This window comes from Anser cygnoides, chromosome 1 (genome assembly GCF_040182565.1).
Source record: "Anser cygnoides isolate HZ-2024a breed goose chromosome 1, Taihu_goose_T2T_genome, whole genome shotgun sequence".
Lineage (NCBI taxonomy): Eukaryota > Metazoa > Chordata > Aves > Anseriformes > Anatidae > Anser > Anser cygnoides.
Window position 1 is genome coordinate 139691111 of NC_089873.1, and position 24151 is coordinate 139715261.

Below are 24151 nucleotides of genomic sequence, written 5' to 3' on the forward strand. Positions count from 1 at the left end.
TAAATAGCATGTTTAAAGGGACTATGTGTAAATAAAAATGTGAATTTACATAGCTACCATCTTGAAAAGTTTCTGAAAAGGACTCTTCTAAATGAAAGTGTATGGGATAAGAGGCGATCCCAAGCCCACTAGCAGGAAAGTTTGGGAGAGACTCTTGAACGCCCCAGCGAACACCCAGAGAAAACAGCTGTGCAGCGACATTTAGGAAGGGGACAGCGCTAAATGACAGGGGACCTGCTGTATAGCCAGCCGGACGTGGCCAGAGCCTCTCCTGCGTGCCTTTTACCCCGAGCAATGCTAGAGCCGGCCGGGCAGGGCCCCTGCCGCCACAGCCCTGCTCAGGCCGGGCGAGCAGCGAGCCCCCAGCCCCTGTACGAGCAGGCAGCCGCGCTGCCCCTTTTTCCTTCTCATTTGCGGACGCGGTATAGGTTCTGCCGTTCGTTAAAGGACGAAGTTAGGGGAGAAAGTTCAGATTTTGGCTGGCCCGGACGGTGCTGGCTCCCAACCAGAGGACAGGGAGGCGGCAGGCGAAAACCACCGCCGGGCGCAGGACGCGCTGGGGCGGCAAGCCCCGGGCAGGCAGCTCAGGGACGTGCCCTCCCTCCGCCAAACGAACCCCCCCCCCTGCCACCGCCGCCACAGCGCCCGCCCTCACCCCCCGGCCCTCGCCGCCCGCCCCTGCGGCCGAGGAGCCGCCCCGGCTCCGCCCCGCGGCCGCCGCCTTGAAGGGGCCGGGGGCAGGCGGCGGCGGGCGGCTCGCTGTGCGCCGGGGCCGCCTCCCCCGGCTCGGGGCCCGGGCAGCCGCGGCCATGTCGCTGCCGCCGCTCGCCCTGCTCCTGCTGGGGGCCGGCGGGCTGCGGGCGGCCGAGCCGGGCGGCGGTGGCGGCGGCAGCAGCGGTAGCAGCAGCGCCATGGAGGAGCTCGCCACCGAGCAGGAGGCGGAGGAGAGCCACCGGCAGGACAGCGTGAGCCTGCTCACCTTCATCCTGCTCCTCACCCTCACCATCCTCACCATCTGGCTCTTCAAGCACCGCCGCGTCCGCTTCCTCCACGAGACCGGCCTGGCCATGATCTACGGTGAGCCGGGGGTGGGCTGCGCGCTGCGCGCACCGCCCGTCCTCCCTGCGCGGCCGCGCGACCTGTCATCGCCCCCGGCACCGGCCTGCCGCTGCCGGGGGGCCCGCACGGCTCCCTCCCGCAGAGCCCCGCTGTTAGCGAGCCGGCTCGCCGGGGGGTATTTTTAGCTGGGCCGCGCGGGTCATGGCCGTGGTTGTCTGGCAGAGCGCGAGCCGAGCGTCCCCGCCGCGCTGCGTAAAACGGGCTGCGGTGCAACTTTGGTGCTCCCGGTTTTGCTAGCTGCCTGCCAGCACAATGCTCTTCTGTCGCGGGCAGCTGGAGCTTACTGCTTACCAACTCACTGCAGCGAAACCAGGTAGCCTGGAAAGCTCCCACAGCTCGTCTTAAACCCGCTCGGCTCAATGAGCACTGCACCGGGGTGCCTTTGTCCGCACCAGCCCCCAGTGAGCGCCAGGAAAGTGAAAACAAGTACCTGCACAGAGCATATGTGCTCGCCCGCTTTCTGTGGCGCTGATGATTCAGATAAGCCGGGCTCTGTGCTGTTTCCATTAATGACTGGTGCAGAGAGCTGCAGGTGAGCCGGTGCTGGGGTGTAGCGCTCTGCTGCGAACTTATGCAATTGGGTTTCGTGCGCGGTTTGCTACAGGGAACGTAACAGTCCCGAGGAGAAGCAGTCATCCATTTAGAAACTGATTCGTCCGCCTGTGGTTGGTTCCTGCCGTGGTGCCGGGGGCCCTTCTTCTCGTTCGTTAGTTAACGTTCCCGCCGAACAGTGCGAAACACCTGCCCGATATTGGTTGGGATACCACGGATGAGAAATTCAGCACGCCGGGGGGCGAGCAGGGAATGGTTTCCTCCCCGATGAGTACTACTGCTCTCAAGATGTACGTGATTGCTTGCAAAGCAGTGGAATTTTCCTCTGCTGAAGCATCTCTTAAACCACCCCAATTTGCTCTTAGTCACTGATATCTTTGCTGCATTGCTGTGTATTTCACATATGCTTGTTGCTGAAAACTGGCAAATTAAAGATCGGGCATATAAGTAAATTATGCACGAGGATAATAATCCGTAACACTTGTATAGTGCCCGGGAGGTGGTAGATTAACTGTACGAATGCTGATTGGAAGTGACAGAGTAAGGTTGTATTGAGGACGTTATTTAAATATCACCCTGGTGTTGTCACCTTCAGAAACTGTTTTAAGACCATTACAGTGATCCGGATGTTTGACTGTATGGTAGAAATTCTGCGTACATGGGCGTGCTAATGTATGCAATACAAATAATAGGGCATCAAGGGCGTTTGCATTTTGATGAGCTGTGATGGCAACAAGAAAATTGTTCACCCACAGAACTTCTGCCTCTCATTAAACTCAAATTACTTTACGATAGCTTCCAGTTGCTGATCCATGAAATGGGTGCTAGATTCCTAATTTGATGTACAAATGCTGAAATTATGTGTTAGAAAAGGTACTATGTTATGGCCCTTTCTGCACCATAGGCAACACTGCCAAAATAATGATTGGCTTGAACTGCAGCATGTTCTTGGCACTCCCTCATTTGAATCTTTGTTTTCCAAGATGGTGAATATCTTGGGGAAACATCCCAATGAACCCCTCTGGTATCCCAAAACACACACTTTCCTATCTCCCAAGCAAAATGACTCTTGCCATGTCACGGCAAATGTCTGAGGAAACATATTCAGCCAGTGCAGTTCTGTTTTATGCTGTTAGCCTTCGATGCCTGTGAAGCTCTGCTGAGGCCTGGCTTCATTTAAACATTTTGTAGACTTCCTTTAGAGCAAAGAAAAAAAAAACACATAGTAACTGTCATAGTAACTGTCTGCTGCACTTCTGATAACCCAGCTTTATTCTTCAAATGGGAGTTTTTCCCTCTTCTTTCTTTTTGGTATTTAACGGACAGTGGTTAAGCTGAGAAACATTTATGCTTTGCTGATAACTTGGGATCTGAGAAATGCACACATCTCAAACTGTATGTGTGTTTAAAACACATTTGATGTTTGACTTACACACAAAATTGTGTGGCAATATTTCGACCGAAGAGTTTGTAGTCCTAAAACCAGAAGCATCTGGCATGAAACAGTTCTGATTATGATAACAGGTGTCTAGGTGCTCTCGAAGATGTATTGATTAGTATGGTATTGATGTAGGTAACTTTAACAGCGTCTTAAGCTGAAGTCAACAGCTCCTGTACCATTTGCATTCCATTTCTTTAACAGTGGCTTTTAGTGGTGAGTAAATGGCTTTCATGTACAGGAGAAAAGTAGGCTGGCAGTTAAATGCCGATTACTTCTTATCGTGGAGACAATGACCTGGAAAAACTGGTCTTGTTGCACCTAAAAGCCCTCTGAAATGGTTGGTTTCAGTGACTGAATCTTGGGGCGATTGCAGTAGATGAAAACCTGTCAGCATGATGTGTCTGAGCTAGTTAGAACTGGAGGTCCTGATGGTTGCTTGCTTTTTTCTTTCTTTAGGAAGAGGGGATGGAGCTTTTCTTATTTCTGGTCTAGCCGCACAGTAGCATGCCATCCGACCTCTTTCCTCGAGCACAGCAGGAATCAGGTGGCATGACAGTGGCCTGAGATGGTGGGCGGTGAGAGAAGAAGCTGCCTGCAGCCAGACCTTTAACCAGCATTTCTCACTTATCTTTTCTCAGAACCCAGCTACAAGCACATCCTGTTCTACTTTCGTGATGTTTTGGCTGCTGATCTGATCGCATTTCTGACACAGAAAGTATGCGCTTTATCCAGCTAAAAGGACCTGTGGCCCAAATACTGCTGGTGCTGCTAAAGCCCAGAAGAAATGCAAACTTTAAGTAGCACCTTTTTCTGTTGAGTAGGAGGCATCTGTCGTGCTGGTCGGTTTCAGTGTGGTAGCCTAACAATTACCCAGTCCTCATCAGAACAAAGGCTCCTACCCTGTCCAGATTTGCAGGGCATTGTGTAACTTCACCATGTGAGCTGCTTTGGTTCAGAAGTCATTGCGATCACAAAGGGGTCTTGCTGTGTTTCTTATTTCCTGTGCTGTCACCATCTTTTCAGAGACGGTTGCTGCTTTCCTGTCTCTTATTCTGATGTGCTAAATGTCCTGCTCTGGAAGTGTCTGTTAAGATGTAAAATAACCTAAAGTTTACACAAATGCTTAATGACTTACCATGCTGCTTTCTTGTGTGGTGTACAGCTTAAAGTCTTAGAAATTAGATCAAGAAATACGAAAGTCACAGAGCCCAGGTGCACGTGCTAGCTCTGACAGCTGTGTACATGAAAGGGCAAGGGGTCTTTTTCAGACGTCTTAAAATACTTTGCACCTAGAACTGCAGGTTCAGGTGCAGTGCTGACTTTGGTTCTGCACCACGGCACTGCACGGCGACTATGCCCAGGTCGTTCCAGAAGAGGCACTTGGCTTGCGAATGCAATTGAAGCCTGGTCTTCAAACTTTAACAGGGAGTGCTGCTCTTCTGCAGCTGCTCCACCAATAGTATTACTACTGCGAGTCATTATGGAGCAATTAGAGGGAGGAGGAGGAGGGGGAAAAAAAGGCAGATAGAGAGCAATGAAGGAAATTAAGCGCATGCCAACTTGTGGTGGTGGCTGTGACGCTCGCATTGTGCCTCTTGAGTCCTGAGGGCACAGTGCCCGGAGTTGTGACCTTCCTGAAAGGGCTCGGTGGCACAGGGCTGCCCTGTGGGGCAGCAGCCTTGGCTCCTCCTGGAAGCTCTCCAGGGCATTAGGGAGATGCAGGATGCCAGAGGAGAGCTCAGGGAAGAGCCTGCTGACAGGAGGTGGCTCCTTTGCTTTCTGCTCCTGAACGCACGTGTCGTGGTGCGTGGACGTGTCCCAGCAGATGCAGCACTATCGCTGCCATCAGGGGACTTGCCTGTCCCCTTCCTGGAGTGACAACTGGGGCAGCCGGCCACCTGCACAGCAGCACAGGTCCCAGATGTAGCCGGGGCCTCCCTGACTGCAGAGCGGGTCCGGAGCCACCTGTGGGCCGCACCTCGTGGTGCTGCAGGCTGGCTGCCTGCCCTGGCTTTCACCGCTGCTGCTTTTGTTGTGTGCCGCTCTCCGTTATCAGCCGTGTTGCTCCCAAAGGTCGCATGCTGCCCGAACAATTCCATCAAAGTCTGGCCTCCTGTGACGTAGGGAGCACGCCTAGGTAGCGAGATCATTTGTTAGACGCTTTTATTCAAAGCTGCACTCCCTGCAGGTAAAAAATAAAAGCCAAACTGGACTCGAGTACTAAGAAAAACAATATATGAAGAGTCACGGGAAACTTCTGTTACTCTTTGTAAATCAGAAATGAGAGGCGAGGTAAATGTTCAGGATAAAAAATACCACGTTTGTTCTGAAATACTCAGTTTTAGACTAGGTTCTTGTATCTGCAGAGTAAATACAGAAAGTCTGTCCTTGTCTCATCTCGCTGCAGTGTTATCTGTTACAATTCTAGGCTGGAGACATGCAAGAGAGGACCTAATGCATCTCCATGGCTGTCAAAATAATGGCAGTGTTGATGTTTAATAAACCACTTTTATGTGAGCATTTTAGTATTAGATTTAGGAGCATAACTCCAAGCACTCAATTGCAAGAGCATTATCCTTTCTTTGGCAGCCCGCATGTTCTTTTTAAATCACTGAGTTGCAAACTTTCAAAATGAGTCTTGCTCCATCCTTTGGGTGCTCTGGACACTTCAGTTGTACTGCAAGTCTTGTTTCTAAGCTTACTTTGTGGGCTTGGACTACATAGTTTTAAAAATCTTTATCTTGTGAGAGATTTCAGAAGTGCTGTATCTCTGCCATTAACCTACCTCTATTTCAACTCTGCTTTTCAGGTGGGATAACTGGGTGGCCTAAATATTTCTGAAGTGTCCCTGGGATACAGTTCAGTTGTAGTCCTCAGGACAGTGGGTTTTGGGGGTTTTGTTTTCTTAAGTGTTCTCAATAGCAATTAATATAAATTAGTTCATTTTTGTTAATGTTAGCTTCTCGATGTTCTGTCAAATCGGTGTCAAAATACCCTTCTGAGCACTGGTATGAGAGGAGAGGAGAGAAATGACAACCCCAGATTTATGAGGAGAGAAATGACAACCCCGGATTTCCTGTCTGAGCAGCCCTTTGGTAACGTAACTGGCTTTTAAAGCTAGTGCTGCTCTACAACATCAAACTGTCGTTGTAGGAGGGAAAGTGTCCCTTTGCATATACTTTAAGTCTCATCTGAATTAGAAAGTTGCTGTAAACAAGTGCTAGTAATGCTGCGTAGCTCACACACATGCTTTCTTGTGCTCGTGTGTGTCTGTACAGTGAATGGTCTTCTTGGTAAGAGCGTGCTGAACTGAGGGCAGGTAACGCTATGTCTAGCACGCAGCGTTGTTATTAGACAGTGATAGTCTCTACAGCATGTTACAGGTTACCTAGCCTGAGATTTTCATTAATCCATTTCAGAAGATTTTTTGTAACCGTTTCCAATTTCTTTGCCACCTTGCAATAGAAATGACTCTCAACAAGTCCTCCAAGGAATCTCCCTAAAACAACACAAGGGCTGAGTTCCCATGTAGAATCAAAGTGCCTGCAGCTATTCCAGTAGCCTCAGCCCTTATTGCAGATAAGACTGAAAAGGGGATGATGAGGGAGTGTATAAAAGCTGTCAAGTCCTACAGGGATACCCCAGAATGCTTCTTGGGTGCTGATGGTATCCACCTCAGTGCTGTTCTGCTTAGGAGTTGGACTCCATGTTTTTGGGAGAAGGTGGATGGGACAGAACAGGTCTGCATTTTCAGCTGTCTCCTTTCCCTTCGTTAAGTTGGGTGTTTGCTTTATGGATAATGGAAAGATAATAGGAAGCGTTTCCTAGGCCATGCTATCAAAAATCTGTGTAGCAACCATCACAATCTCATTTCTGGATTTTGCAATACAATATTAGCTTATACCTTATTCAAAATAGAATGAACAATTCTGACATTGTTTTTCCTGATTTTTATTTTTTTTAATATTGTGCTGGATTGAAGTCATTTTGGTCGTGGACTTTATTGCAGTGTCTTTTACACTTCTTTCTCACCTGTAGTGCTAAAGAAAAACCAGAGCATCATAACACTGAAGTCACTGTCATGCGAAGCAATTAGGTGCGCAGCAGGGTGCTTTCAGAAGTGCTTCAGGTTCATTTGTACAGCCAGTCCTGGGCAGCATTTGAGTACTGGAGTGTGACCTACAAAACTCCTTCCTAAGTGACTGTGTGTTGGGCGCACTGACTGAGGTGGGAACTAAAGGCTTCTGCTGCGTGTGCTCCTGGCTCCTGCTGTTGGCACAGCTGGTGCAAGTGGAAACAAGCTGACACCTCGCCTCTGACTGGATAGGGCCTGAGCTCTCACTTCTCAGGGGGGCCTGGCCTTGCCTCCAAGCTGTGATGGATTCCTGCAGCGTACAGAGATGGCTCAGGGAGCAGTGATGGGAAGGCTCGAGCCCCTCTGACGGAAGAGTGTCTTCATTCAGCTCGCCATGTTCCTGATTGTGTCACCACAAACCTTGCATTGCGGGTGCATAGTAAGACTTTTGCCCCCTTCCTTCCTACTGGAAGTTGGCTTTCCCTTCCAAACCTATTCTGTGGAGCAGTTCAAGACAACACCTTAGAGTGTGTGTGAAGCCTTTCCCTCCCTTCTGGTAAGGAGATATTTCCACCCCAACCCTACTGTCTGGGCAGCTAAGCATCTTCTTATTTAGATAGAGGTGGTAGTATCCATCGCCTGCAAGAGGTGATTTAGGAACCAGAAATCTGAAGCAGGAACTGCAAGTCAGCCGTCCAAAATAATAACGCAAATAAGTAAGACTCAGAGCTACGGTCTACAACAGGACACTTCCTGCAGGTGTTGCAGTTCCTATCTAGCCCTTTAAAGCTTGCTGCATGCCGTGGATGTGCTTTCCTTGCTGACTGCTGCGAGTCCTGCGCTGAACTGCTGAACCGTTCCTGCGTGTCGAGGAGACAGCCTCGGTATCTCACTCAGGGCTGTTACTTTCACTCTGACAGCCAGGAACAGCAGCTTGCAGACAAATAAAAAAAAGTGTTTTAGAGTGTTCTTCTTTGTGATTTAGGATTAATACTTCATCCCCATTTAAGGCTGAATGTAGCCTTTCTCCCCCTGCTTTAGGCTAAGTGGTATCTATATTGAAAGGAATGTGATACAAGCAATTATTTTTTAGAAGGGTATTTATCTTGAACACTTTTACTTGTGCTGTAAAAATACACAGTTGTTCTCAGCAGATCAGATCTCTTCTGTGTCTACCGAAGATGGGTAATTTAGCTCAAAAGTACTGCTTTTTTTTCGCCTATTAAAAAGCACTTCAGCCTGCAATTAACCGAGTGTGAAGGAATAAAAGGGAAATGATTAAAAAAAAAAAAAACACTGCTTTTTATCATGCCCTGAAATCAGACAATTCACTTTAGTTTAGAAGTGCCCAAAGGCCCCTGAAAGCTATGGCTAGGGAGTTGGTTTTTATCAGGGAGAGAGAGTTGGAGGCTCCCCCTTGATCAGTGTGGAGGAAGGTGAACTGTGCTCCTGGCCGAGGGAGGGGTGTGCTTTCTTCCTGGCTTTTGCATTTCACATTCGGTTTCAAAGGCTGGGTTTAAGTTCCAAATTCCTCTTGATACAGCTGTGCATGTGAGCAAGGCATGGAGGAAGACTGATGGATCTGGCCTGGCAGCACCCCGTGGGCCCGACATGGCTGCCCCACACGAGGGGTGCACTGGGAAGCCCTGCTGGAGGCTCCTCTCCTGCCTGCTGTGGCCTGTGCTGCTTCTCGCTGCCTGCTGCTGTCACAGCTCACAGATTTTGTGAAGTGTCCCCTGTTGAAAGAGCTCTGGAGCAAGTGTTTTAATGGCAGCTGGGGACTGCCGAAATACCCGATGAGCTCTGAGCTCGTGTAGGGCCTGTATTGCCGGTTCCTCCTCTGCTACATCGTAAGCCCTTTGGAGGCAGCAGCCTGAACAGCAGAGCTGAGGAGCTAGTGGATACCTTCATGTGCTGGCTTTGTGGGAAGGTTTAAGGTGGCATGCTTATTCTGAATGCCAGGTGTCTCCATAGCGGTCTTTCTGCTTTAAAAAAAAACACACAGCAAAAACCACTTAAAAAAAACATTCTCTTCAGTAGTTTCTTTAGTTGTTCTTCTGCTCTTTCCTTATGAAGGTGGGTGGACTATTCTTAACAAAAAATAAAAATTGTAGAAACAAAAGAGCACAGTGTAAGTGTGTCTCAAAGTGCAATTAACTTGTCTGTGCATAAGATGACAGTCTTCAGTGTGCTGGCAGTGTGTGACTGTGGTATGTGCTCCTGTGAGTCCTGACATCGGTGGCTACCTGTGGTCAAAGTGTCCTGTGCAGCTGGACGTCCTGCACGTGTGAGATTTGATAAAAGTATTGTGTCCTGCAAGGGTATGGCTAGCTTTTGATTTGTATTCTTTGAATCCACTAAGATGGATATTACCTCTTTTCACGCTAATTTGGAGAGACAATTGTTATTCCCTCCACTTCTTAGCACTTTATAATCAAGTCTTTCAGCTTCAGTAGTGAAAGTAGTGAAAAGAAAGTGTCATATACATCTCAGCTGTTTTACTGCTGCATGATCCCTCCTATTTGTTCTTCCCTTCGTGTCAGTCTTCACTGTGCTTACTGGTTGAGTGCTGGTCTCTCTCCTGGGAATAGTTTCATTCCCCTTATCCATGAGACAACTTGAATGTTCTTCCTTAATTTGCCCTCTTCATGAGCAAACTGATAGGATTCGGCCCCAGCATCCACCCTTTTCTGTGGCTGGAGAACTTGTATGTGCAGCCAAGTCTGCAAAGCAAGTCTTCTGCTGCAGAGCTGAATACTTCCTCCATCCAGAACTCTGCTGACGCTGCAGGTCATGTCCTTGCGTTACCTGAATACCAAGGAAGAACCCCAAAGTAATAAAAAAAAACAAATAATAGCTGTTATTGCAGTCTCAGGGCCTGGTTGTTTCTGCAGGTGAATTGCAAACTCTTCTGTACTGTTAAGTGTTTTTAAAAGTATATAGATGTTTGGAGAAGTGTTACTTGTAGAGGCTTCATCAGAACATGTTTGAAAATGATCTGGTTGGCTTTGTTTTGTATAACAGCAGTAATCAAAGACCTAGTTAGGTACCTGCTTGTCTGTGTGTGGCTGAGAAACAGGGAATAAATTTTGTGCTATATTTATATTTGCTAGTGGATACTGTATTTGAACTTGTTATTCTTGGCCTGAAATACTAACTTATTCCAGCCGGCTCTTAGCTTTGCTATTTAAGTGACTCTAAGTAGTCTTTAGAAGTTGGACTTAATGGAGTTTGAACTGGCAAAAGTAAAGAGCTCCTTGGCTGGTCAGGAAGGATATGCCCCACGAGGTGGAAGCAGGCACTTGTGCTGGTTTCGCTTGACTGCCAGAGCACAAAGCCTCGAGGCATGAGTGTGGCACAGCATGGAAGGCACAGCTTTGCTGCATCTATTGGGAATCTTGCAGGGAGCTTATTTGCACTGTGCAGTGGGAGTATTCTGAAGGAGGAGAGTATCTGGCAGATGTGATGGTGTAAGTGAATTAGCCTTAACCCTGGAATAGACTTTCATGTGGGTAACTGAGTATTGCTGCAATGTTTCAGCCTGACCATTACTGTTTTTCATCTCTGCACAGCAGGGTATGTAACTTGGCAAATACTTCATGAAGTTGATTTTTATCTCTAAATACTTTTAACCTTTAAACCCCTCAAACCACATTCATCTATGTTAGAGCAATGTGTTTGTGCTTAGTCCCAGACATATTCTTCAGACTTAAGGAGCTTAAATGGGAAGATTCTGTTTCCATACCAGCTTTAATTTTTCTCTGAAGTTTGGACTTATCAAGTTGTCAGAGCGTTTGCTGCTCCCAAATCTCTCTCCCTCTCTGAGAAGGAGTCTGTTCAGAACACACAAATCGCTTGGTCTTCCAAAAGTCCAGTGGGTGACCATCCTCCTAATGATTGTTTACAGAGTTTTGTGAACACAAAATTAATCTTTTCCTCAGCACAACATAACTTAAGTTCGTAAGCGGTTTCCTATTGAGAATGCTTGTTAAGCTGCATTAACTAAATATAATTACAGCATACTCAGTTTTTACATGTGTGCACAAAACAGAGGAAAAAATAACTTGGATATCGTGGTGATACCTCGTACTTAATATGTTGATTTCTTACTTGCCTTTCCCATATATTAGCTTCAGAGAACCATAAAAAAGAGTTTATTGCTATTGCTGGCAAATATTTGAGTGTGTTTATTTCAACATTTTCAATTTCAAATCCTAATGGTTCTGGGATCTTTTCCAAAATGTAAAACGTAGGACAGTTATATTTCTCTGTACTTCAAACACAAATACCTAAGCTGCTTATCTGACATCAGAAGCACCTGATGCAATATGTGTTTTGTCAACCCTAATTAGGGATGGAGAAAATTTTTCATCAGCTGTTGAGTGCGGCCCTATGCTACAGACTGGAAAGTCAAGGCAGGAAGTGCAAATGCAATCTACTCTGTATCTATTAACATGTTCACCCAAGCTTGTTGAAGTTAAGGCTCTGGATCAGGGCGTCAGTTTTTTTCAGTAGTACTTAAACTTACAGCTATGTTCTTTTTATAAAACAAACAAAAAAACACACTGGGGGGGGGGGGGGGGGGGAACCCATCTGGAGTGTTTGGTTTGCCACCCTCGCTGCCCAAAGTCACAGTTTCTCTGCTACCAGACCACAAGCCATTTTTCAGCATTAGGTTCTACCTCTACCACAGCTCCAAGAAAGCACAGGGAGTCACATAATGAATAATGTCCGTATGGATTTTGGTAGTCTCCTGTCTGCCTTCCCCCTCCTTTCCTCATACGAGAGGTGCTGACATGGATACAGACACATGTTGCCCTGCAATGGCTCCTCCAGGTTTGCCTATTGTTTTTGGTCATGTTCAGCTCTCCTGGAAGAAGTACTATCCTCATTCTGTCCTACAGCTTGTTGTGCAAATCACCTTAAACTCTTTCCTCATCTCTTCTCTGTTTCTTACCCAAGGTGCATCCAGTAGCTTAATGCTGGCAACTTGGATTCCTCTTCATATACTGGGCCTGTTTTTTCAGTCATAACTAAACATTTTTGGTCTTCTTTCTTGAGAACAGGTAACTGGCTCAAGCCCAAAATGGCTGAAATAACTTCTTCCCCCTGCGTCCACCATCTTGTCTGTCGTGCAGTCCTGTTCCCTGAGCATTGCTGAAATGATCTATGCCTGTCTTCACCTGCAAGCTATTTAAGTGTACCGCTTACTATTCTTTACTACCAAGGTTATGTTATGGAATTCTCTTGGAATGGTGAGCGAGGAAATGAACCCAACTTGGCTTAATTCCAAGTGGATTATTACAAATTGGATAAAAATAGGCTTTTAGTAGGTCTGGTCTGCTGAGATCTTCAGGACCCTTAGTTGTAGAATAAAAGGGTAATACTTAAGAACAAGAACGGGCAGATTTTGCAGTGATGGCAAGTGCCAGGATCCAAATTATGCAATATCTGCATCATGTTTTCCAGACACTGAGATCCGTGAACTGGTCACATTCCTGACCCACGTGCATGTGCCCACATACTACATGCATGCCACAGAGCTGAATTACTTGCTTGCCAGAATAGCCTGTGCTTGGGTAATACTGTGTATCCAAACACAGAAACAGTTTTCTGAGACTTCACTAAATTGGTGACCTTATTTTCTTTGCATTTGTTTTAGTGTAGTATGTACATCATTTTAAACGTGGAGACAATATTTTCTTTTCTAATGACAACCAGGAAAAAAAATTGACTAAAGAAACACAACTATATTGCTCAGCCCATATATATCTTTTTTTTAATCAGCTGTTAACACCACTCCTATTTTCTTCATACTCCTGTCCTGCTTGGCACACCTAGCACACCTGAAGGGGTGGTGTGATAGCAGAGAACAAGGGAATGGCTGGGCCACTTCTACTCATCAGCTTAAATCTACGTGAGCCTAAAGTTAGTATCCATATATTACCCGTAAGATCTGCTCAGATCTCTTTATTTCTGTTTAATTCAATGGAAGATTTCAGTTACCATTGTGATGGGAGAAATTTGGCACACCTTGTTAACTTTTAGTCATATTTTGTGTTCTTTCCCTTAAATTGCTGAGGGGGAAAAAAAGATCTTTTGCTCAGAGAATAACTATAGCTGAGCCTAGTGCTCAAAGCAAGCTTTTCGGTACTGCCCAGTCATTGTGCTGGTTTCTGAATGCGTGGGTTTTATACACTCAGTCATAATACCTGCTGGTTTTTTAGTGTTACGTTTGTGGTCTAAAACGTGTCTGATTGTGCTCTGGTAATGCTTTCCCAATGCTCTTGCAGTGCAGTCTGTCAGTATTTGGTATGAGCAACCGGTTTTGCTATTAGAACAATCCAGTGGAGTCCAGCAATGACAATACTGTACTCTTCTTCAGAGTTCTGCTGTTGCTTCTGAAATGTTTTCTTCTAGCATAAATAATTGTTATGGCCCAATAAATAAATTGGACTAATTAGTCCAATTGCTTCTTTATGATAATTAGCTCTGATCTGGAAACCGATCCTTTATGCTAGTAGCCAGGTAACGCCTTCCTTTAAGGAGCAGTTCTCCAACTTGATCTTCTATTTATTGTTGCTTAACCAGTTCATGTTTCATAACAAGTTTTCATGCTTAAGTTGATACAGTCTCATTAAAAGCTTTGCAAAAAAATCCAGTGAATGTGTATTTACTGGTCTACTGTGCAGTCTATTCTTAGAATTTGAGAGGCAATTTTTTTATTCACATTGTTGTAACAAGAGTACTGTAACAGCTGGTATGCCTGCCACAGAGTGAAGGCTCACTAAAGCGGTAAATCTCTTGAGTTCCTTGGCATGAATAGGCATTGCAGCAGTATTTTTTTTCTCTTAAGAGCTACTTTAATGTCACGGCTTCGGAACGCAGCAGTGTCAGGAGCTGATGCGAATTTGCTGGCTGCACAGAAGCAAGAGGATGCTCCGCAGTGCCCTGTAACTTCTGCACACCGGTAACCTCGTTCGATTTTTGTCATTCCTTCTTTCTGTGAGTTATTGATCCCTAGGTACCAAGGTGTGGGGAAAGGCCATCTCTTTGTGTATTTGGGATGGAAGATCCGAAGCAACTTTGTTTATACAGAAGCATATTGTAGCTTTTGAAATATAACATCTGAATGGTCTAGCGCTTCGTAAACCCCCTTTGACTTAATTTCCACAATTTTCCTGTTTTGTTGGAGAACATGTACCTTTTTTGGCTGATCGTTGTGCAGATCAGCAAGTCTTCAGTGGATGCTTTGAAAGCCTGAATTTTCTTTGGATGGATTTTCATTATGGCCCCGTTGCTGTTCTTTGCAATCTAAAGAAGGCCCGCATTCATAAGGGTTGCTGCATCTGTGAAGGATGAAGAGCAAGTAGGAATGATGAACTCCAGTCGGCATGAATGGATGGATTGTCCCGGGCATTTGGTCGTTTGGCAGTATATTGTGATGTATTTGGGCTGGCAAAAGCATTCGCTTTGGGTAGCATACAGGTTTTACTAAAAGCATAAAAGAGTACTCAGAGGGAATGTATTCTGAGACAGCATGTGATGTACCGGCGTGGATCTCAAGTGTGACTTGACTTTGTTTATTTTTCAGGAAATGCTTGCAACTTTAGATATTAAATCTGCCTTTCATTGTTAGCTGTGCTTGTCCTGTCAGACAGGTCTTATCAAAAAGCTACCTGCACTTTGGCGTGGGATGCTGTGTTATGTTATACCAGGAACACTGAAGAAGGGAAATCTTGCCATCTTGGTTATGATCTGAGTTGATTCAGAAGGCTGAAACATCCTCTGCGTTTGCAGGTAGAAATAGCACTGTGACCAAGACTTGCATGGTGTTGGCTGTAAATGAAAGCTTTTACGTGGTGTTCTGGTAAGCAGTTGAGTGGTTCTGTCCCCAGTGATACCAGTGCCTTCTGAACAGTGTGATGCTGAGGAATACCTGGTCAGTGGGCAGCTGCCACACCACTAGGTGTAGTGACCCTTCCTGCACCCATAGGTCTGCAGCCCTTCCTGCTGCTCCAGTGCCAGAGAGCTGAGTCACATCCAGTGTTACCAGCTTGCTCTTCCTAAAGCACTCTGGCTTAACTACTGCCAATAATTGAAACAGGTAAAATGTCAGAGGGCTAGTGCAACATCATTTAAAATGAAGAATTAGGATGAAACAGTTCAGCAAAGCATTTTGCAAGGTATGGGTAACTACAGTGCACTGACTGTGCAGGTCGGAGTGGACTTGTCTTCATCACTGGGGCTTCCAGTTCCATCACTACTAGTTGACCTGGGAACTGCACAAACAAAATACAACACTCATGCTGATGGTGGTCTTATTTACTGCGCACAGAGTTAATATTCTGATCTAAACAATGTGGTGATTTTTTTTTTGCTTTGTTTTGTGGGTTTGTTTTCACTGTAGAATCTGGCACTTCAGGTGTTTTGGTTGGGTCAACAAGCAAATCTGGGGCTTTTTCGAGACACCTACAGTTAGATATAGCCCTTCCTCAGTAGTGTGTTGCTAGTGACAGCTTGTCACTAATGGCAAGTCTTGCATAAAGAGTCTTTGAACAGCAAACTAAGAGCTTGAAAACAGTCACTGAGATACGTAGTTGGAGGAAGGAAGTTGGGGGGGGGGAAGATTTGCTCCTTTTATGAAGATATACTGCTGTATACTATATTTAAATGTGTATTTTGAATATTGCTTTCATTCAGACTTTTGGTGGAGTTGCTTTGTATGCAGTTGCCATCTTTAGGACCTTCACCAATAGTGGCCTTGAGTGCACAGTGATGTGCTTTTTTGCAGATCTCTGCTAATGCATGTGTGTTCCTTGACTGGGCATGAATTCATGACTGCATTTCCTTCAGGGCATCTATCGTTATTGCTGATAGAAGTTACTAATCGAATGTTTGTGTTTCTGTAGACACTAGTTGCTCAGCTGTTACCTGTCAGGCTTAATTTGTGATGTTATATTCATGTCAGATATTCTTTTTTCATGGTACTCTGGTAATTTTGACAGGTCACAGTGAAGAACTTGCCTGTATAGAAGTACATTCATGCATACTGACTACCATACTACTTCTGGCACAGAAAATCAATCTATGATGTCCAACGTTGCTATACCCTGGTCACCTGGACTCCTGGGGTATTTCACCAGGCTTTTGGAAACTGCAAAAGCCACAATTGTCACATTCAAAGCATGTTCTGGACCAACCTGTGCTCTGCATGTATCAGTCCTAAGCTAAGGCGACATGTGCCTGCCAGTGTACCTAGCTCATGTGTCAGCTTCTAACTGTGCTAGTCAGGTTGTGTTTCATCTAGGTCTTAGGAAACCGTGCTTCTAGCAGCAGTGAAGATGAATTCCTACATGTGTGAGACAGAGGGTCCCCAGAACAGCAAATGTCCGTACCTTGAGAGGTCTGCCTCACTTGCATTGTGGTCTCTTCTTAGCTTCAAGAAAAGAGCTTGTAAGTGATAGGTAGAAGTCTCATCATGTCACACATCCCTCCTGAAGTTTTCCTCGCTCCTTCTCCTGTTCCTTAGGGCTCCGATCACTGGAGATTGACCAAGCCATCTGTTAAATCCCTTAATGTGTTTGCAGGAGAGTGCTGTTACTCCATCTCCCTGGTAGGGAACTGTGACAAGGAACGAGATCAAGAGCATTCACTGCACCTCTTACGATGCCCGTGACAGGGATTTTTTCCTTAGTGTAATCCCAGATATGATTTCATGTACCAGTGAAGCTTGGAAAGCCCAGTACTCTTGCAGGCAGACCTCTAAATGCTTACTGGTGTAAGAATGCGAAGTCATGCCCCTTGTGGGAAGTCCCTTGTGGTTGTCAGCATCACCCAGAACCTCTTGGGCACAAGCCTTGAATCCAGCTCTGCAGACAGCGTGATTTCACTGTCAGGCTTTGTCGCTTAGAAAAAGACCCGCCTTCTGGTGATATCCTTTCCAAATTTTACCAAATAGGATATGGGCCAAGTGTGCAGCAGCCTCCTGTGAGTTGTAACTTGTCTGATCTTGGAGTAAATCCCAGCAGAAGTGAGTGAGATGGAGAGTGAATATCATTGTTAAGCTAACTCGGTGCAATGTTCTTGTGTTCTGCCTGCTCTGGGAGCAGAGGGGGGATTCTCCAAAGCAAACTGAAATTCAGGTTATTGCCCTGCATATGCAAAGTGGGAAACACTGAGTGCCCTGCACAAAAGCATGCTGTTGGAGTTGAGATAATGTTACAGCAGTTGTAATGGAGGGAAGACACAAGTAGGGGAATGCAGCTCTGTGCAGTTTTGGTTGCAGCTTCTTTGCATTTTGGTGACTGTTTTTTGTCTCAGCTTCCACGGCTCATGGCAGTCTGCTCTTTCCTCCCTCTCTGAGCTGTCCTTGTGCTCTCCCTGCTCCAAGATCTGTGGCTCTTGTGGCATCCCATGAGCTTCTGTGCTGTGGTAGCCTCAGTAGATACCATTTCTGTTATTAATCTTTCATAACCAGTGACAAAACCATGATGGGAGCATCCTTGGAGATGCTGATTGATAAGCTAGCTCAAAGGTTTTCTAGTGTAGTAAGTGGTGTCTTAACACCTGCAACAGTCTCTTCTGTCTGCTGTCACTTTTTACTTGGTCTGGACTTTTTTTGGATCCCCTTTAAAAAAAAAATTGAGGTTTTTAGTTAAGTTTTTACAGCAAATTTAAATTAAATCACAGGCCTTAATAAGGATATGACTTAAGCCTAGCAAAATAACTCCTTCAGTTTTATTTGAGAGAACTTGCCTTGCTTTTAAGAAACTCTTCCTCAGAAACTGAAACTGAGAAGTGTCGTTTTTCTGATATAAATATTTTCTACTCTTTGTCTGCAAAAAGTCTGAAGTTACTTTCATACAAGTGTGCCTTTCACAAGATCCACAACAACGTCAGGTAAGGACATCCTAGAGACCACTCAGGCTGTCAGTGTTGGATTGCGAGGTCTTAAGTCTTGTTGGCATCCCTGCAATTTGTTAGGCCTTAATATTTTATAAACCTGATACTCAGGAATCTCAGGGATGAGAGCAGTTCTTTAAAAATTGCCTTGTGACTTTGTTGAAGTTCTTTCCAGGCTCCTTAAATTCAGAGATGTGCTCGTAGCACTGCGTCTGAAGGCTAAACCAATAATAATCAATGTCGTGGCTCCATACTTCTGTTGTATTCACATCTTAAGCTGTTTGCAGAAAGAAATGCTTTACATAGCTCCTCTTATCCCAAATCTGCAAGCTCAAGTTCAAGGTTGCTTTTGGAACAGTTGCCCTTTCTGATTTTTGGGCTGCTTAAGCAAAAAATTCATCTTCCATCTTTCTGCAAATCCTCAGCCAGTAAGTTGTTTTGTCTCAGTTCCAGGAAGTCGTGCACATTTATTATAAAAAAATAAAATAAAAAATAATCTTGTGACACTGGCATATTTCAACAAAGAAATCTATGCTAAATGTCATAACTCCTTTTGAATTAGTCGTGTGTGTGTGTGTGTAGGAAGCTGCCTAGCTGAGTTGAAAAAGCACTGCTCTGAGTTGCATGGTTTGGGAGTTAGCAGTTCAGTTTTCTGTAACTCTTATGGGGGAAAAAAAAGTTGCAATTTTGTGGCTTAAAAATGGATCATTTTTAGGTTTCAAAAGTGATTATTAGCAGACATCTAAAGGAAGAATATGTACATATTTTTCCTGTTTTATTTTTCTGGAGGCTTGAGTAAAGCAAAAAACAAAAAATCAAAGTTTGTTTTAGATGGAAGTCACAGCTGGTTTGTAAGATCACCTCATTTTTCTCCTAACGTGTCCTCAGCATTCGAACTTGAGCTTGAACTTTTAGTTTTTCAGACTGAAGTCAGTGCTTACGCTTCAACACTATATTTTTTTGTTTGCAGTTGATTACTGTTCCTGTCCCCCACCTTTCTTGATGAACAACCTGAAAGAGGAATGTGTGGGAGCTCTTGCAAACTGCTAATGACTCCTTTTAAAAGGCAAATCATTAAATAAAACCTCTTCTCTTTAAGTGCACCATGGATTTTCAATGTCTGAAAGAAAGGAACTTCATTTATAGTACCCCCGTGGCTTTTTTTTTTTGACATAAATTGTGCAGGGGAGATCTAATGTCTGTGGGGTGTGACTGAACTCAATTTTACAGTGTATTAAAGCTGTGCATTCTTCTGGGGGGTAGGGAGTAACCTGTTGGGCTGAAAATGCTCCTGCACTGGTGGGCTGGAAATCCTGGGCAGTGGGATTAAGGGAGAGGATAACTTCTGGCTGAGGGTTTGGAGTTGCAGTGGAAGGCACTGGCAAGCCTGGGGCAAGATTGTTTTCTGTCAGCGAGGAAGCTTGAGCCCTTGGGAAGGGATGAGAGAACAGGACTGTGTCCTGCTGGCTCCAGGCAGGGGCTATTTGTTGGTCCCTGTGGCTTCCCTGAACTTCAGGCTGTGCACGATGGCTGTACCACCACCGTGGCTGGTGGAGGCAAATCAGAAGCTTACAACGAGTTGTCCGCGATAAATTACCTCCAGTGAAGCAAACCTGCGGTCTTTGTGTGTTAATTACCGATCAAGCTTGTGTGTTGAGAGTATTAATACGGTGCACATACATGCACGGCCATTGACCCACAAATTCATATGGTCACCGACCTCAGAGTAAGTACTTACAATAAATAAATAAAAAAGTAAAGTTTCAAGAGGTGTTTTTCCAATTTTCCAAGTGTCCAAATAACCGTCTCTTAACCATGCTGCCTAAAAGCGGTAGTACCAGCATGTGATTTTAAAACTAAGCAGCTTTTTGCAAAGACTCGAATGCTCTCTGAGCGCAATTCTCCTTATGAGCGGCATGGACAGATCTGGATGAGCTCAGCAAGGTGGTGTAACCGGTTATCTCCACAAACCGATGTTTCGGGGAGTTTTGTGTTACATTAAACTATTTATCTGATACAGGAGTCCTAACAGCCACAGTGCTGTTAAATGAGGTGCTTTTTTTGTGGTTTGGGATGGCAGCTGTGGGCTAGACAAAGTGTTTTATATGGTATTGCATGTTGTTGTGACTGGCACTCGTGTTATTCCGTCAAGCATTTTTAGTCTAAGAAAAGAGTATATTTGGAGAAGTGAAAGTGACATGAAGCCAGAATTAGCTGATGCTGTACTTTGCTTAAACCTGAATGGAAAAGTTTCAAAGTCAGGTGGCTGATTATTTAAAGAAGTCTCATGTATGGTGAAGGACGTACTTGTGTGGTGAGCAGCAGCGCCGGGTTTCACGGCCTGCTCATCCTCTGTGCTTCCTCGTGTGTGGGTGCAAGCCAGTCCCTTGTCCTTTACTTTTACAGGAGGTGGGAGGTGTTCACGTTCCTCTTTGCAAATGTGTATGTTGCCAGGTTTTTATACATATGGTATGCGGTTAATTCTTCTTTTGAAAGCAGCTTCAGCGATTTTGTAAGCAAACTACTTACAAGTAGTTAACCCCTTGTGATTGTCATGAAATGGATTGACATGGAAGTCATGTCATGAGAAGCAAGATAAAGTTTGGAGGGTATATTGGTGACAATTTCCTGAAACGGTCACAACTGTAGTGTAAAATGAATGAAATAAATAGATCCTTCTGGTCTTGGTATTTTTGTGAGAGGGTATCAATTCAACTTGGGATGCAAGAGTTGCTTTGTGGTGATTATTTTGCATAGGCCTAAATCCAAGATCTTACTGTTTAGGTTTTCGTTGCTGTTAAAATAGATTTTGTGGAAAACCTACTGGCTCGATCTGAGAACCTCTTACTATTTTCTCTTCAAGTTGTACCTTTGGAGAAAGCATGCAGAGAGGAACGGATGGCCAGAAGACAGCATAAATGGCTATATGCATGCAAAATGGCTAAGATAAATATAGTCTCATGGGATGCACTGTGGTCCTGATCATGTAAGTGAGATCATCCTTTGGAAGAATGTTTTACTCCTTACCTTTCTGCTGTTTTAGTGCCAAGGGGTCTTGCAGCAAGCCCTTGAGGTGTTAGTAGGTGCCCTGGATGTCAGTAGGTCCTATTTTTCTGTGTAGTGGGGCTTGGCCTGCTGTTCAGCTGAAATAAGTCTGATCCTACTGGATCTCAGGTGGCACCTTGTGGACTAGGAGGGGATGTGAGCTCTTCAGTTCCCAACCACCTCTGTCACATCAGTGAGACGTGCTGGGGTTAGAGTTGAGGTGGGATGCAGGTGAGACACAGCAGATGCTGCTCGGGCACTGTGCTGACACCAGTGGTGCTAAAAAGATGGAAGGGATGGCAAAAACGTCAGACGAGAACAGCGTTTGAGATCTGTCAGGAGCAGGCAGGGAGGCATCAGTCTGCAGTGGGAGCAGAGCAGGAACCGTAGGGTGAGCTTGGTTAGAGGGAAGGCAAAGCATGTACTGGTTTTGGAGGGAGCACGGTAAGAGGCTGGGAATGGCTCCTGGGGAATGGTACAGGCATGGAAGGATGGAATAGGTCTCCTGTTAAGGCTGTGGGTGGGTGTTGCAGTAACAGGACTTCAGTGATCACACATAGTGACCACAGGAAGCCATGGGGTTGTCATCTTCCCACCTTCTCTGGCATCTGGATCACTGCATTTCCCTGGAAGCCATGACCTGTCTCACGTACAAGCACCGGTTGTCTCAGCAGAAAGGATTTCCTTGAAAATTCAGTCAACTTTTAAACTTCCCGTCCTGCAGGTAGGAGGCTGTCTTGTTAGTAAATGGATGTGGCTTGGAGCAAAAAGACGTTGCAGGGAGTATTGGGAAGTACTCCTTAAAACCTTTGAACACCTTTTTGATGCAGGTTTTAGCCTGTTCACCTTGCTCAAATGTCTTCAGTCTGTTCTTCTTAAGGCTTTGCTTGGGCCACTGTCCAAATCAGAAGATCCCAGAAATGTTTCTCAGGATGAAGGCTTCTGTAGACTTCTGTAAACTTGCAAATATTTTTCAGATGACCAAAGGCTGGTGGCTGGGATATGGTTTGTTGTTTTTTGCAAGAAAACAGGCTTATCTGTAGTTCACAGCTCTCCTTGTAGCCGTTGTGGAGTCTTTGAAACCAAAGCCATGCAGAGATGGATATATTTCCTGCCTCTTCCCTTTCCACCCTCTCCCTGTGTCAAACAGGGATCTCAAAAAGAGATTGCTGCTGCTGCTGCTTAACGAGTTTCTGTTGGGTTTGAGATTGAAGCCAGACTGCTGCAATGACAGATTAATAACTCCTTCTGCTAAGCTTTATGGCATATGCATTGGGGTGAGGGGAGTAATTATTGTCTGGGCTTTTTTCTCATATATAGGAAAGCTGCTTTTCTTGCTAGTGCCTCAGCCAGGTGATGATACTAGTGTAAAGGTTTCTTGTACCAAACAGCCTGACATTATTCTTTTTTGGCCTCTGAGGAGCTCACGGCCTCCTGTTTGAGGTATACCAAATGTTTCATGTGTCTGTATATATACAGAAATGGAGAGAAAAGTAGTAACAAAACATGATTGAATAGAAAGTTTTCTGCTATATAACATAGAGCTGCTCCCCCTCTTTATTTTTCTCAAGGTGCCTGCTAGTGTGGTCATAAATGTGCCTGGGGAGAAAATAAATAAATAAATAATATATAAAAAAATAAAATAAATCTGTGTTTGGGTTTTCCCTTGTCTGTTTTAGAAGTGTTTGTTGAAGGAGATGCTCCAGCCCTGCCCCTGCAGCAGGGGATGGCACCAGCCGCAGCTGGTGCTGGGTTACGAATCCACTGCTGCATGGGGAAGGAAAGAAGGAAAGAACTGCCCTGCGGCTGGAGTCAGTGTTCTCGTGGTTGCCCATTGCTGCTCACGCCTCCAGGAGCGTGTGTGGCTTTAGTTATGTGTATGGTTTTCACTGCTTTGGGCTTTATTGCTAGGAAGGAATGCTTATTTCTGGAAGTACAAAGAGTCTTTTAAAATATGTATAAAATGCTTGACAGCAAATGCTTTGAGAACATTGCCTGAAATGATAATTGTGCTATAATTGAACTTGAAGGCACACAGACAGTTTACTTGCAGACTCTTACCTGTAATCTCTGACAAACACTTAGAAGTTGCCTTTTATAACTGCAGTATCTTCTGTGTGAGGGTGTTTCTTGAAATTGTCTTCTCTGGCTTGCCCAAGCTGTTCCACTGAGTCACTGCTGTAGCTGGGAGCTGCCAGGAGCCTTGACTCACGGTCCCATGCTTGGACCAGGGGCCACATGCCCTTACCACAGGACAGCAATTTCTTCCAGGAAAGCTGTTGAATACATGGATTTTGTTCAACTCTTTTCTGAATGTTAGATTCCAGGGACAAGAGGGTGGTGGAATAGAAGGAACAATTTTTCTTGCTGGTCATCAATTTGCTATACACTTGTGGTCACGTTTGTGGTCACCACCTTGCTAATAGTGTCTACTCATCCCTCCCCGTTAATAGGAACGCACTAACGTTTCTGGGGTTATCACTGCCCTGTGTAAATGTGCAGCTCTGTGAAACAGTAGTTTTTCAGATCACTGACCGCCAAAGCAGTCCTCTGCCTTTTGATAGTTATATTTTTAGATGCCTTTTTCCTCTCTTAAACCCGTTCTTTAACCCCGTTGTCATTAAAGAATGAAGTACATCTGCCGCCTTCTGTAGTTCGTACTCTTTTGACCGTGTCACTTCACATGAGTATGTAGATCGCACTAATATGATATGACCTGAAAAAGAATTAGATCTCCTCAGACACAAGCAGAGCCATCAGACTTAACAGTTAGTCAGAAGGGGTTTTTGGCCGTCAGACGCTCCTGTGGCCTTTCTGGAAACCAAGGTTTTAGAGAAGGCAGCAGTGTGCATGGGGTGTGTGTGTCTGGCAGCATCAAGGCAACAAGTTAATTTGATATTTGGGTGCTGCGCAGCATCTCTAGCCTTTTTGAGTAATCTGTTTGTTTAAATACAGAGCTATGCCTAGGTTGGTTTACTGATTTTTTTTTTTTTTTAAGTGAATAAAATACTTCC

The 24151-nt window shown here is 45.2% G+C and overlaps 1 protein-coding gene across 2 annotated transcripts in view; it reads left to right on the plus strand.

The window, feature by feature from the left end:
* The first annotated feature begins 717 nt into the window (after positions 1 to 717).
* SLC9A7 (solute carrier family 9 member A7) overlaps positions 718 to 24151 on the plus strand; it is a 66972-nt gene continuing 43538 nt past the window's right edge. For both annotated transcript variants that reach the window (XM_048051152.2, XM_048051154.2), the window contains exon 1: positions 718 to 1077. In XM_048051152.2, coding sequence (XP_047907109.2) covers positions 810 to 1077 — 268 coding nt within the window. In that variant the 5' untranslated portion in view covers positions 718 to 809. The remainder of the gene's footprint in view (positions 1078 to 24151) is intronic.